The following is a 14,423-nucleotide window of genomic DNA, read 5'->3' as shown; positions in this document are numbered from 1 at the left end:
ATGCTGGCTGAGGGAAGGGGGGTGGAGGTGAGTACACATTCTGGGGGGAAGTATTCAGGGGTAGGCTTGTTTGAATAGGTAGGTTTTCAACCCCTTCTTAAATTGGAGTAGGGAGGTGGCTGCGCGGAGCTCCATGGGCAGCGAGTTCCAGAGGCTGGGGGCCGAGATCGTAAAGGCCCTCCTGGAAGTAGAAACTAACCTGGCCTCCGGAACTCTTAAAAGTTGCTGCCCCGATGATCTGAGGGTGCGGGGCGGATTATATGGGGAGAGGCGGTCCATCAGATACCCTGGGCCCAAGCCATTTAGGGCTTTATAGGTAATAACCAACACCTTGTATTGCGCCCGGAAGCGAATAGGCAGCCAGTGCAGGTCTTTAAGCACTGGAGTTATATGACTGACCCTAGATGTATTAGTGACCAGTCGAGCTGCCATATTCTGCACTAATTGCAGCTTCCGGGTATGGTACAAGGGTTGCCCCATGTAGAGCGCATTGCAGAAATCCAAGCGAGAGGTTACCAGAGCATGTACAACAGTTTCAAGGTCCTCTGGTCCAGGTAGGGATGCAGCTGGCGTATCCGCTGAAGCTGATTACTTCTGTTCATTAAAATACCTAGGAAGGTCCTGTGGGAAAGGCATGCATCTACAATTTCCAGAACCAAAAGTGGGAGGGAAAAGAAGAAATGGTCCGGAATAAGGGCAAAAGACTCCTCCCTATGGGGGAACATGATGAGATGCTAGAAACAAGAATATTGGTGTGGGTATTGAAAGGGGGGAAATTATTTGGGTTGCTTCATTTATTTTAATATATTAAAATACTCTTCTGTTGCACCATGTTAAAACTGAGAGTTTCAAGTATATAATCAATTATATATAAATAACACCAAGCAAATATAATCATAGGATTAAACAGAGAATGAATATCTGAAAGAGTATTGAATGAATTGTCATGCCCATTGCAGTCTTGTCTTTTTCATTCTTTTTCTATTTTAAACACTTAATCTGTGAAAAAAGGAGTCATCAGATCACCTAATAGTAAACTATACAGCTCAGTCCTATTGTACATTTAATCAGCAGTTCACGTGGCCTTCATATGTAAGAATGAACAGAACTGAAGGCTTACCTTAAAAATATTATTTTCAAACATACTGAACATTAAATATTATTTTTCATAGGGTAGAGGATTTGTACTTTATAATTGTTTATTAATAACTGTGTATTGTTTTGACAAAATAATATTTCAATATTGATTTAGTTCATATTAACATTCAAATATGGTTCCATTTTCAGTTTATTAGTTTTTCACTCTCAGAGCAACTAGCCTAGAAAGCCAATTTATTCAAATACATGCTGCTGAAAATGGCATTATGTGTGTTAATGTGATCCAGAGAGTTCTGGATCAAATGAGCAAATATAGCAAAACATGCATTTTCTTGTTCTTTCTTCTTTGTTATAGGATAGCTTTCTGTTGATTACCAAGACAATGTTTCCTAAAATGCTAAAAATCAAAGCAAGATAGCCTAGTATCTGAATCAACCATTTTATAAAATCAAAATATTAAAATTAAACAATGTCCACCATATCAGGAGCATATCAAACAGCCACATATATCCACACCGTATATTCCAGGGCTGTTGTGTCAACTAATCTGAGTTTCTGGGCAGCTTTAAGAACACCTACTGACATTGTTCTTTAGATATACAAGATAACACTTGGAAGCAGAGCAGAGAGATACTGAAGAAATGCTTTTGTCACTGTTTCTTGAATCTTGTTGAGTAGACAAGTGCAGTACATACTAATTAAAAATGAGCAAGCAGAATACTCTTTATTGGCAATCTCATATATATATATATATATATATATATATATATATATCCAAATCATCTCTCTCTCTCTCTCTCTCTCTCTCTCTCTCAAATCGTCACTATTAGCAATGACTGGTAAGTAATGTTAGCAAAAACAAAAAAGAACTTTTCCTTATGAGTTGATTGTGGCAAGTCCCAAAGTAAGCATAAAAAAATTCATATGCTAGAAGTGGCACAGTTTTGATCTGCTTCAAATGAATATGTTGGAGTTAGGAATTGCTTTGTCAGGGACAACACCTTTAGCTGCAAAGTTTCTGTGATTGTACCAGTGGATGTTCAGAGCTCTTACTTAACATGCCAGTCTAACCCCACTGATACATTAATTCATTTTACAGCAGTCAACTTTATCCACATATAGGTTATGCCACCTGTGCTGGTCTATGACTGTAATAAAGATTCTATTATAGGTTATGCCACATGTTCAGAAGTGATGCCACAAACATTCAACAAGGTATGCACCCCAAGGCAAACACCCTCATTCGCATGGAAGAACGTGGTTCAGACCAAAGCAGGCAAAGACATACCACCCCCAGATCACAACAGAGTTTAGTTTTTAAACATGCTTTACCCTTCTCTTCTGCTGCCTAGCATGGTGTATGAAGTGACTCCTCTCCAAGCTGAGGAGGAGAAGGAAAGCTATGTTGCGGGGGGGGGGGGGGGGTGCTAGCAGCCTCCTCCATTTACACTGGGTATCAAGAAAGCCATCAAATAAACGGTACAAGATTTATGAGGAAGAGGGGGAAATCAAAACTAGAGCTTCTCTGCTGGCTGCTGAAAAGTGGGAAATCCCTCCGTCATGTCCAGTCTATACCTGAAGCTATCCCAGTGGATGATGCCAGGTAGTGCTCTAGGATTGCCCAACAATCTCAGATGATTTGTCTTTGCAAGTACAGTCGCCCCACCTTTCTTGCAGACTTGAGATCTGCGGTCTTGAATACTCATGGAGGGGCAACTTCCGTTATTTCCTAACGGGCGTGACCCCATGGTGCACCCCCCCACATGCGCTCATGGGCACGCAACCCATTCAAGCCTATGGGGCTTGAATATTGTCGAGTCTTCATTTTTGCAGGAGGGGGTTCCAGAACGGATCCTCCGTGAAAATGGAGGGCCAACAGAAGATGCTACATTAGCTCAGCTCATCCATTCCTACCTACAAAGGCAGACAGATGCCAACCAACCAAAGGCTAGGGCCTTTATTCTGTCTAAGTAGACAGAAAAGGTCCACCCTATCAATACACTATGCTGATAGAGGGTGCCATCACTGTGCCTTTTCTATCAACATGCAGTGTTTATACTGAACTGCCAAGAAAAAGAAGAGCCATCCTGGATGGCAAGCATCACTGGCTCAAATCCAAGAGGCATTTAGATGTTCAAGGGGCATTCTCAAAAGGGGGCATCCTTCACAGGAATTAACTGCCACAAGCTAGTCTAATATAATTTAATTCAATGAAAAAATACAATGACCAGCTATAGAATTAACTGTTCTAAGATACTTAGATAACTGTTCTAAGATAATTTAAAGAATATTTCCACCCTTTATTTTTATATAGTAGGTTCCTAATGAGTCATTTCTTTAAATATAACAATATATAAAATATATTAAAATATATTTTAAATATAAAAAACATACTTGTTAAGCTAGTATTAAGGTATAGTTAATGTTTTAATACATTTCAAAAGTCAGTTTAAAGTTTTAAAATTCATTTAAAAAAAAATCTAACCTGCTTCAGATGTAAAATAAAAACCTCTAACCTGTTTGAAATGTCAGTAACCAATATCTGGTAACAGAGATCAAATGTGAAATGGAAGGCGGCCACATCACCCAAACCCACAAAAAAACTAAATATCAAGTGAATCATCTACTACTATTAACTTTCATAATCTCCAAGGCATGTAATAAAAACAGTTTTTTCCCCAAAACATACGTAAGGAAGTTATCTCCCCTCACCTCACCACATTTCTACTTCTGTAGCATATATTGGTCTGAGCAATAAGAAAACTAAGCAATAAGAAAACTTCTTATTTTCTTTTATGCATTTTGTAAAAAAACCCAACACAGTCAAAGAATATATTTACCAAATTTTATTTAGAGGAGGAAAACATTTTTAAAATATAGAACTCTGAAGTACAGGATACCTTCTGCAATTTCTTTCTCACAGTTGTCTCTTAATATAGTAAATTAAAACACATATCTTATTCTACAAAGAACTCCTTTTCCTTAAGAAAGTGCAATAATAAGCATATCGTTGGTTGACCAAGTTATCTCCACTACTCTCTAAAGGGTCTCCAAAGAAGCAGTACATACAAGACTGTTGGTAATGAGGTAACAATACTGCTCTCCTAATAGTACATCAGACAAACTTGGGGCGGGGGGGGGGGGGGATACATTACTGCATTACAATACAATATGATTTGTTATTTTTGAGATTTTTGGGGAGGGGGGGTCAATGTGGGTAGCATAAAAAGAAATCTGGGAAAATAAATCAGGTATCTGGGCACTCCGACACTGCCTGGTCCTGTGCTGTACCATTCTCAAGACTGTCCTAAGTTGATGAGACTGAGTTCACATGGGACAAGGTAGCATCCTAGGAGACAAAAGCCAGGAACTAGGTTTTTAAATCCATGTTCACAAATCTCTGAAAATTTTATGTGCAACAGATATAGAAACAACCAAATACTGTACATTAAATTTAAGACAAAAGAGATATCAACAGTGTGCCACTTTTTATGTCATCAGTGGTGACCATCTCACCCTCTTGCTGAGAGACTCAGGGCAGCATATAATACTCACACTTGTGTGACCATGAAGATATTTCTCTACTTTACTATTTCTGTGCTCATCTCTCCCTACAGTTCTCTGTGCTTAAAAAATGGCTTCAGGGAGAAGTGGAATCATCTCTCAATTTCAGAAGGCACTGGAGATGAGGAGAAAGAGATGTGTCCATTCTTTCTGTCTTTCTCCAAAGGTTTTTCTCCTTCTGCCCTTGGATAGAGGATTCAATGAAGATACAAAAACATGATTTATTTTTAAGAAGAAAAACAAGATGTGTTTCATCTATTTTCCCCCTATCTTCAAAGTATCCAAATTCCTCCAACCCTTTCAATTAAATGGGCATGGAAGAGAGAGAATTTTTTCTTCTTTCACTGAGAAGGAAAGAGATTCCAGAGAGGACTAGGCCATTTTGGCATGAGAAAAGCCTCCAGACATTTCTACAGTTATCTAAACCTCCCTGCAGTCTGCTTGTTGCAGTCTGCCTCTCTCTTATGCAGTGTGTGCTTGCCAGAAAGCCTGACAAGTGTGTAGTTTTTCCAGAGTCTGGCAAAGTTACTTCTCCAAGCTCTGGTCTTACACTCCCACAGAAGTGTAGAAAATGTAACCCCCGTCCGAACTAAACTTCCCAAACACCTCAGAGGTGCCTACATTTTCTTCTCTTCTCTTTTCCTCATTATAGCACAAAGTAAATAAATTTGGGTGTCTTTCAGAAATACTAGGAACATGCTAGGGGAGTAAGGAAGTACAGTAGTTGGAATGAAAGACAGGATCTTAGCTGATATACCAAGTTGGCATTTGTTGACCCCTGTTTTCAATCCAATATAATGCAATCACACAGGCACATTCTCTATAACACTGTCATAGAGTTCCCCCAGTTACTAGGCTGGTACTGCATGTCAACAACATTTCTTTCAACATTTTTTCTGTCAGGAGACTCATCAACTGGATACAGTAGTGAAGACCAAAATGGAAAGGTATGCATATTTGGCATCCCTTCAGAAACAGACAATTATAATGCATCAAATTTCTCAAGTATGAACAAAACATCTTCACCCCAAAAAATATGTACCAGTCATGTAATTTGACTATTACATTTTTGTATTTTATAAACAACATACTCTTAAAGTTAATGACATTTTTCAAGGGATTTAGAAATTTATTTAAAATATCCCCATACTTTCCTGCTAGCAAAATCTAGTTAAAAGCGAACAGATTCACTGGAAATCGTCAGGCAGGATGAGACAGTGTTTTATGCAATTTTTAAAAAGCTACAATGTTTAAATGGAATTGATTTTTCTCTAGGGCAGCAAAAGGATTGTCTGGAACACGGGGATCTTCACAAGACATATGGAAAGCAGCTGCATCGATATTAGTCTTTTCTAATGGCTTTGAAACACAATAGACTCCGCACCTCAGAATAAACTTACCAATTATGACTTTTATTCCACTTGATTCTTTTAAAATCTTGGAAAAGTGGATGAAAAAAGAATTGCTACTATGCAACCTTCTTCTTTACATGTGTAATTACTATTCCTACTATTCCTATTGGACTATAAATAGATAACCAAATGCTTTGTCCTTGAAGCAAGTGGAAAGGAAATATGGTGACCTGCCTCCCCTACTTACACTACAGAATGTGATGTCTACATTCTCTCTGAGTTTTTTTGGAAACAAGATCCATGTGACTAATAAACAATTTCTACTTTGGAGTCACTTGCCTCATTCAGCATCTGGTCTGATGGAGGGTGAAGTCAGGTGAGAGGAAGCCATTTAGGCTGCTTTCATGTTTTGACTGCTACATGACTTGACACAGAAACTTAATCCTGTGAACAACTCCATTTGAAGAAAAAAAAATACAAATTGCCTTAAGCAGTAGAAAAAGCTAAATTTGATATAACCATGTTTTGCTTCCTTGCAACACACTATTCAAATGTGACAGATATGCTGAGCCAAACGGATGAAAACAGAAAATCGAGGGCAATAGATGGGGGAAAAACAGGTGTTTCTGAAGTCTATTTATAAAAACCTATTTCCACATAATCAAATGCAACCTGTCAGTACACAAGCATAACTTTTGAAAAATAGGTTAACAAAGAAATCTTGAAATGAAAGTTACTGTGTCCACAAAACAAAAAAGAGAAGAAAATATCAATCACTTTTTAAGTGTCCCCTAATGAATTGGCTAGACACATATCTGACAAAAGTTTGTCTCATACATAAAGAAGGCAAGTATCAGATCAAAGAGTAAGAGAGGAGTCCAAAACACATCAAATCACCCTTATCGTCTTCATTTTGTAGCCTGAAAGTTAACAGAGAGGCTCTTGATATATGGCACAAAGTAAGGCCATTGTGATATGCTCCAGAGATGAAACTCTGACCACAGTGTTGGTTTTTAAGAAGTCAGCTGTCTGTACCAAAAATATAACCACCCAGAAAAGTTCATATTTAAAGGACAGCAAAACTCTCTTCAGTTGTCCTAATTGCATGTGATCCCTGCATACAATGGGGCTAGCTCTACCCTCCTTTACTCTGTCCTTGTGGAGAAGGTGACTGCAGCAGACAGCCCCCTCTGTCCATGGTTGCTCTCCATACTATTTAGAATAGTGGAGAATTAAAGTCTCATAGACAGATGTGGCTCACCACTGGAGATGGTCACCCTCTACATGCATCAGAGAAAGGTAGAGTCATGCCTCTCCTCTTTTTCCTCATGCATGGAAATACACACATTTGCAAATGAAGAGGACTCAGTTCTGGACAAGTGTGAGTTCATAGATGAAAAACACAGCAAAAAACTGTTTTAGGGTAATATGAACATAAACACAGTGCCTTGCAGACATACTGACAAACACTTAACTTCTTGATCTCTCCACATTTTTGGTCTTACAGTCTAGAAGTGAAATTAATTTAATTTGCACTGTTGTTTCATGGTGACGTTGTATGCCTTCAAGTCGTTTCTGACCTTTTGAGAGCCTAAGGCAAACCTATGGGGTTTATTTGCAAGAGATGTTCAGAGTGGGTTTGTCTTTGCCTTCCCCTGAGGCTGAGAGAATGTGACTTGCCCAAGGCCACCAAATGGGTCTCCAAAGTCATAGTTTGGAGTTATTCAAACTACTACACTCCACTGGCACTCAAAATGAATAGTCAAGGGTGTATGTCTGCTTCTCCAAAGCTAGTATTTGCTTTGAGGAAAATCTCTCATGAAAGATGTGAGAAAAAGACATCATCCAGATTACCTTTCTCCTTTGTGTTTGCTTTGCTCTTCAGAAGGATATTCACCTTGTATCTGATTCTGGAAGATCTTTTTCTGGAAAATTCTCATCACTGAGGTCACTGTAGCTGTCACTGAACAGAAATGAACGAAAATAAATAAATAATCTTTCAGTTCTTTGTCTCAAGGTTCCCAGGCCCAACCTGTACTGTTTTTCCCCTTGTTACAGAGACATCGATCGCCATGTGACTCACAGACACAACTCTCATGCATTGTCCTATTGTTTTTATATATCTGCAAGACCTACTAATACCTCCATTTCATGCTGCATGGTTTCACTTTTTGACTAAAATAGGATAAATACAATTAGTATATAGGAATAGATGAAAAATGACAAACAGGAAGAATAAGTGAAAAAGTAGAAGACAAAAAACAACCAAATAGACCATGTAGAATTTCCTGTCATTGTACCTAATCTCAGGAACTGCTTCCATACTGGACAAACCCTTAGTGATTATGATCAGAATTTATTTTTCTATCATAATAATTATGTTATACTTACCTCTTTCTGAATATACCCAAGGAAGCGTGGAATAAAACTTGATATTATGAAACAGTTTAGCATTATTGCGCCACAGAAAGATTATACTAACAGCCCAACTTTGTTACTATTATTATAATAATACCAAGTATATGATTAAAAAGAAACTTTTGGTTCTGTTTCATTATTTTATAATAAACTCTTACATTGTCAAATGCTATATAAATACTCTTGTTTTCAGACAAAATGAATTCTAGATTGTGGGTTACTCATAGAAAACACTTTGTAACATTTGGTCAATATATGTATATTCAAATACTAAAATACTGCTTTCTTTCTGAAGTTTTACTTCAAAATCCTTTAGGGTTAGTTGTGTGGGTGTTTTTTGTTGAAGGTTTTATGACATAGATCTTAGTTCACTTCTGCATTCTGTGTGCTATCTCACTACTGATATATGCTAATTACATGAACTACTATAATGATTCCTAGAAAAGAGTGCATCAAATTTTATCATCTAAAATAATGTCTGTCTCTCACACAAACAAATTTTATCCTCCTAAGACAATTTCACAAAGCCTTACTTTAGGCTGAGAGACTGGTCAGTTTGCTCTTTCCCACTTGATATGGGCAAAATGATTTTTACTAATTCAATGAAATTTCTTAAGTAGAATCACCTATATCTTATCACACATATTACTGGTAAATGAGAACTCCACAAATATCCTATGGAAACCCATGTCTATTTATTTATTTCAGCCAATCATGATATAATTACATGGGTTTGATGAATAGGTTCCTTAACCTACAAACTGTTAGTCTCAAATGGCCATATATGGACTCATATGATCTTTTAAATCATGATCTGGTGTTATTAACATATGTGGTGGTGGTTGTAGCAGTAGCAGTAACAATAATATTACACTTATTATAATTATAAGTACTTCCAAACTGACTTCTCCTTTCTGGAACTTTATATAGATGACAAAAGTGTTATTACCTAGGAGACAATTTACATCCACGTTGCAAATATGCACGGAGCGACCCTGTTGCAGCAAGCAACAGACCCAGATAGGGAGGTGAGGGCTTCATAGGTCTGGAAGAAAACTCTGGATGGAACTGGACACCAATAAAATATGGATGATCTGATGACAAATCACAGAGCTAATTGAAGAATCTAATAACTTTACTCCAAAAATGTACTTTAAAAAAATACAGGCATGCATTTAACATATAACAACAGTTTGAAATGATTATGTATCATTTTGTATGGATGTATTCTTTCCTTCTCTTGTATTTGGCGTTATTTCACATAACTTCTAATTTTTAATCTCAGGAAACAAATCCTTATTTTATGTAAATGTAAGCTTTTGCATTGTTTTTCTCTTGCTGTTTATAAATGTGTATTTATAAAAAAAAATACGCTACATTTTCCTCCAATCCATTGTAATACTTTCAGCTAAATATTCTCTGCTATGAGGCAAGTAGAGATAAGCTTCAATCTCCTCCTTGCAATCAGCTACTTCCCCTTTCAATACATGCCTCTCAGGTGAGAAACACTTATCATACGGAAGATGTGTTTCAGTCTCTGAAATTAAAAAGCCCTCCTGAAGTATATCTCAACTCCCTATCAACCACATGGATTCTTACATCTGCTCATAAGCCTTGCCCATTTGTGACAAGACAGATGTATTGCACTGCTTAGCTGATTTGTTTTCTCTTACTAATGAAACATGTTGCTGCCTAAAATGGATTCTGGAAAAACTTCAGAGATTTTATTGCATCTCTTAACTTCTTTCAGAGAAACATGCTGTTTAAAAACACTGTCATATTCATTATACAGTGGTGCCTCGGGTTACGAAATTAATTCGTAACGCGGCCGCTTTCGTAACCCGAAAAGCCTTCGTAAGCCGAATTGCCATAGGCGCTAATGGGGAAAAGCCGCGATTCCGTGCAAAAAAGCCGAAAAAAGCACCAAAAGTTTTTTCGTAACCCGAAAAAACATTCGTAACCCGGAACAATGATTCCCTATAGGGTTTTTTCGTATCCCGAAAATTTCGTAACCTGGGTATTTCGTATCCCGAGGTACCACTGTACTTTGTGCATAAACATTTTCAAGTAAGACATGAAATATTTTTGAACATTAGCCTATACATCAGGAGTAATCTAACCAGAACTTTAAAATTATTTAATACATACCAGTCTGAAATATCTCAAAAATGTGAAATTACATTTTGTATAGAGCAAAATGAGATTATAGAAATACAGTACAATCCCCATATCCATGGGACCAGTACGCATGGTTTCACTTACTCACAATTCATGGCTGCCATTGCCAGGCAGATTCCTTCCTCATCTTTTCCTTGTGTGAGGTGGTGAAGGGGGGGGGGGAACAGTGCCACCACTGGGCTCCTTTCCTTCCTTTCTTCCTTCTCCCTGTATGCCCTTCCCCATCTCACCCCCTATCCTATTGCAGGATGAGGATGATGTGGGCTGCCACTTGTTGCAGTTTCCCCCTGCTTTGCACAGCAGCCAGCCTGCCAGCAGACTCTGCCGTAGCTGTGCCCCACTTGCTACCATCTCCAGTTTGCACTTCTTGGCTGAAGAAGGAGATGGACACTCATTCCTCCATCAAGAGAGGCTCTTTGTGCCAACTGCACAAAACTGTACAACTCTGTTGGTGATGGCTTCTTTCTTTAATGTGAGAACAAGAGGAAGGAAGGCTGGCTACTTGACGCTCAGTCACCACTCTTTTTGGAATTTACCTTGGGAGAGTGCAGCACCCACCACCAAGAGCGTTGAACAGCTTGGTACAACCTCTCCTCTCCCCCTGCAACTCTCTCAGTCAAAGAAGGAGTGTCTGTCTACTTCCTCAGCCAAGAAATACAAACCAGAGGCAGGGGCAAGCACGGAAAAGCCAAGGCAAATGCAGCTGGCTAGCTGGCTGCTGTGCAAAGCAAAGGGTGGGTGGTAGCAGCAGCGAGGTGGCAGCCCTCCTATCTTCCTCATCCTGCGACTAGCAGGGATGAAAAAGGATACATGAGGAGTTCACCAAGCCCTGCCAGAAATAAGGCAAAGAGGGTGCGTGGACAGGCAAGCAGGCAGGAGCCGGGTAGTAGTGCCTCCTGTCTTCTGGTCTGGCAACTACTATCCATGGTTTTGCATATCTAAACCAAGTCTGGGGCTGTATCCCCTATGGGGTTATATTGTAGTTACTTGTATTATATAAGGGTACCTAATGGAGTTGTAATCAGCCCTCCATATCCACGGATATGGTGTGCCATTTTATATAAGGCACACCATTTTATATAATAGGACTTGAGCATCCATGGATTTTGGTATCCACAAGGGGTCCTGGAACCACACTTCAGCGGAGAACAAGGGCCCACTATATAGCGCTTCAGGTTTTCATAACCATATGTTTATATTTTAATGTAATTTGAATATGTCTATTTTCTATGTTTGTTTTTAAATTTCTGTATTTATTCTTCTGCTTTTAATATCTTTATAACCTCATGGCAAAATATACATACATCCGTAAATTCTGAAATAAGCAAGTAGCAGGGATAAAATTCATGCTTCATAATATTTGGGCACATTTTATCAAGATTTTCAATTTGGAAATTAGCATTCACTGAAAACAAATGTGTACGTTTAGCTTTAATAAGTAGCAGCAAACTAGAGGTATAAATGAGTGTAACTGAACTCTATAAAGACCAATTATTAGCTACTATTCAGATTTGTTTGGAAAATTAAGTTATAAATATTTCAAATAAACAAATATGTAAGATGTACTGTTTTTAAGCTATTAGCTCTATTCTCTAACCCCATCCCACTCCCATTAGCCTTAACATATATCTTTAAGACTAGTTGAAAATAAGTGGTTCTTTGTTAGTAAATTCTGCAGCCACAAAATGAAATTAGTTCTTTCTCTGGTATGTGAGAGCTTTGAACTACATGGCAAATCTATGTTAAACAAAAATGTGATCCCTTTCACATGTAGGCTCATTCAGCCAGGTGTCCCCCATGCTATAGCTGTGCATTTCATTTTACCGTACTGTACTTAGGGCAGAAAAATGAAATGCACAGATATAGGATGGGGGACACCTGCCTGAACAAGACTACATGTGAAAGGGATGTAGGAGTCCAAGTAGACCATAAGTTGAACATGAGTCAACAGTGTGATGCCGCAGCTAAAAAGGCCAATGCAATTTTAGGCTGCATAAATAAAAGTATAGTGTCTAGATCAAGAGAAGTAATAGTGACACTCTATTCTGCTTTGGTCAGGCCCCACCTGGAATACTGTGACCAGTTCTGGGCACCACAATTCAAAAAGGATGTGGAGAAACTGGAGCATGTCCAAAGGAGGGCGATTAAAATGGTGAAGGGTCTGGAAACCATGCCCTATGAAGAACGACTTAGGGAGCTGGGGATGTTTAGCCTGGAGAAGAGAAGGTTAAGAGGTAATATGATAGCCTTGTTTAAATCTTGATAGGACTGTTCAATGATGAGAGAACCCGCTTGTTTTCTGCTGCTCCAGAGAACAGGACCCGGAACATTGGATGCAAGCTACAGGAAAAGAGATTCCACCTCAACATTAGGAAGAACTTCCTGAGAGTAAGGGCTGTTCAACAGTGGAACACACTCCCTCGGAGTGTAGTGGAGTCTTCTTCCTTGGAGGTCTTTAAACAGAGGCTGGGTGGCCATCTGTTGGGGATGCTTTGATTGGGAGTTCCTGCATGGCAGGTTGTTGGACTGGATGGCCCTTGCAATCTCTTCCAACTCTACGATTCTATGATTCTATTAAATGGTTCATGATTTCATTAGCCTCTTCAGTGATTAGTGAAACTAAAAAGGGAAAGATTCAACAGATCGTGCTTCACTTCCTTACAGTTATATACCTTAAAGAACAAAGTACCATAGGATATCATTCCTCCAGCTGGCCTGTCTGGATGACAGCTCAGCTATATACTTTCTTTCTACTGATAGATATTACTGTACCATTAAATAGATACTACTTTCTACTGCTGAGATTGTAACATGAGTGGCCCAATAAGTGACTTCTCATGAATCTGAATTTCTAAAATAACAACTCAATTCTCCTTTATCTGATTTGTTCTTTCACAATGTTAAATGTACAGAAACAGATTTCTGAATGATCAATGAGTTTTAAATATGCTTCTGTGCAATAAACACTTCATCTTCCATGAGCTGAAGTCCTTGTTGAAGTCCTTACCATCCAATTCAATGACCTCCATTCGTTTTCCTTCAGTGTCATGGCCAACAAATTTCAAGCCTTTCTCTTCAAAGAAGTGAGTCAACTCAGGATTTACCTTAAAAAGGGGAAAGCAACAAGAAGATAAACAGATTTCTGCAAAAATTCTTGGGTCAATATCATAATACTGGTGGAATATACATCCAGATGTAAATCTGCATTGGCACTGGATGTGGGTATTATTTATCTGTGACTAGCTAATGGGTGCCCTAATACCTTCAAAAAGGACTTCAGAGGCCTATTCACCTCTTTTTTAAACTTGAGATTCCATCCAAAGCTCAGAAAACTCTCTCCTGTTTTCCCATCTCAGAAACCTTAACAGCAGCATCTTAGTCCTCTCCTGTTTTAACATGGCTTTTCTATCTTTTCCTGTCCCAGAAGCCCTACGAACAGTTCCTCAGATACTCCTTTCCTGCTCTCTAGCTAAACTAAACACTGAATGGATAATTAATATCCCAAAAGGGCCCTAAGTGTTTTCCTGCCCCTACTTTTAACTTCAGGAATCTTACTAGACTTAGGGGTCAAGCAGACTGGCAGCTTGGAGTGGCCTGTGGCTGCTTGATCCCCAGTCAGATTCTGATCAGCATGGGAGCACTGTGACAAGTTGTCATGGTCCCAAAGCCAGCCTCTGCCGTGGCCCTCAAAGGGCTGCTGGCAAGGACTGGCTTTTCGCTTTTCCCCATCTGGCACGCTCTCCATGTGGCTTCCAGCCTCTCTGGGGGCATGCAATGTCTGCATCCCCCACCCTCAGAGCAGCCAGAAGCCTT

The 14,423-nt window shown here is 38.9% G+C and overlaps 1 protein-coding gene across 1 annotated transcript in view; it reads right to left on the bottom strand.

Annotated features, from left to right (window-relative positions):
* Positions 1-3,929: 3,929 nt before the first annotated feature.
* Positions 3,930-14,423, bottom strand: part of CTPS2 (CTP synthase 2) — a 96,916-nt gene continuing 86,422 nt past the window's right edge. The window contains 5 exon segments of the mRNA XM_042456986.1: positions 3,930-4,447; positions 7,912-7,977; positions 8,406-8,411; positions 9,382-9,526; positions 13,618-13,714. Coding sequence (XP_042312920.1) covers positions 4,426-4,447; positions 7,912-7,977; positions 8,406-8,411; positions 9,382-9,526; positions 13,618-13,714 — 336 coding nt within the window. The 3' untranslated portion in view covers positions 3,930-4,425.

Source organism: Sceloporus undulatus, chromosome 3 (assembly GCF_019175285.1).
Source record: "Sceloporus undulatus isolate JIND9_A2432 ecotype Alabama chromosome 3, SceUnd_v1.1, whole genome shotgun sequence".
Classification (NCBI taxonomy): Eukaryota; Metazoa; Chordata; class Lepidosauria; order Squamata; family Phrynosomatidae; genus Sceloporus; species Sceloporus undulatus.
This window is presented reverse-complemented; position numbering and strand designations above follow the sequence as displayed.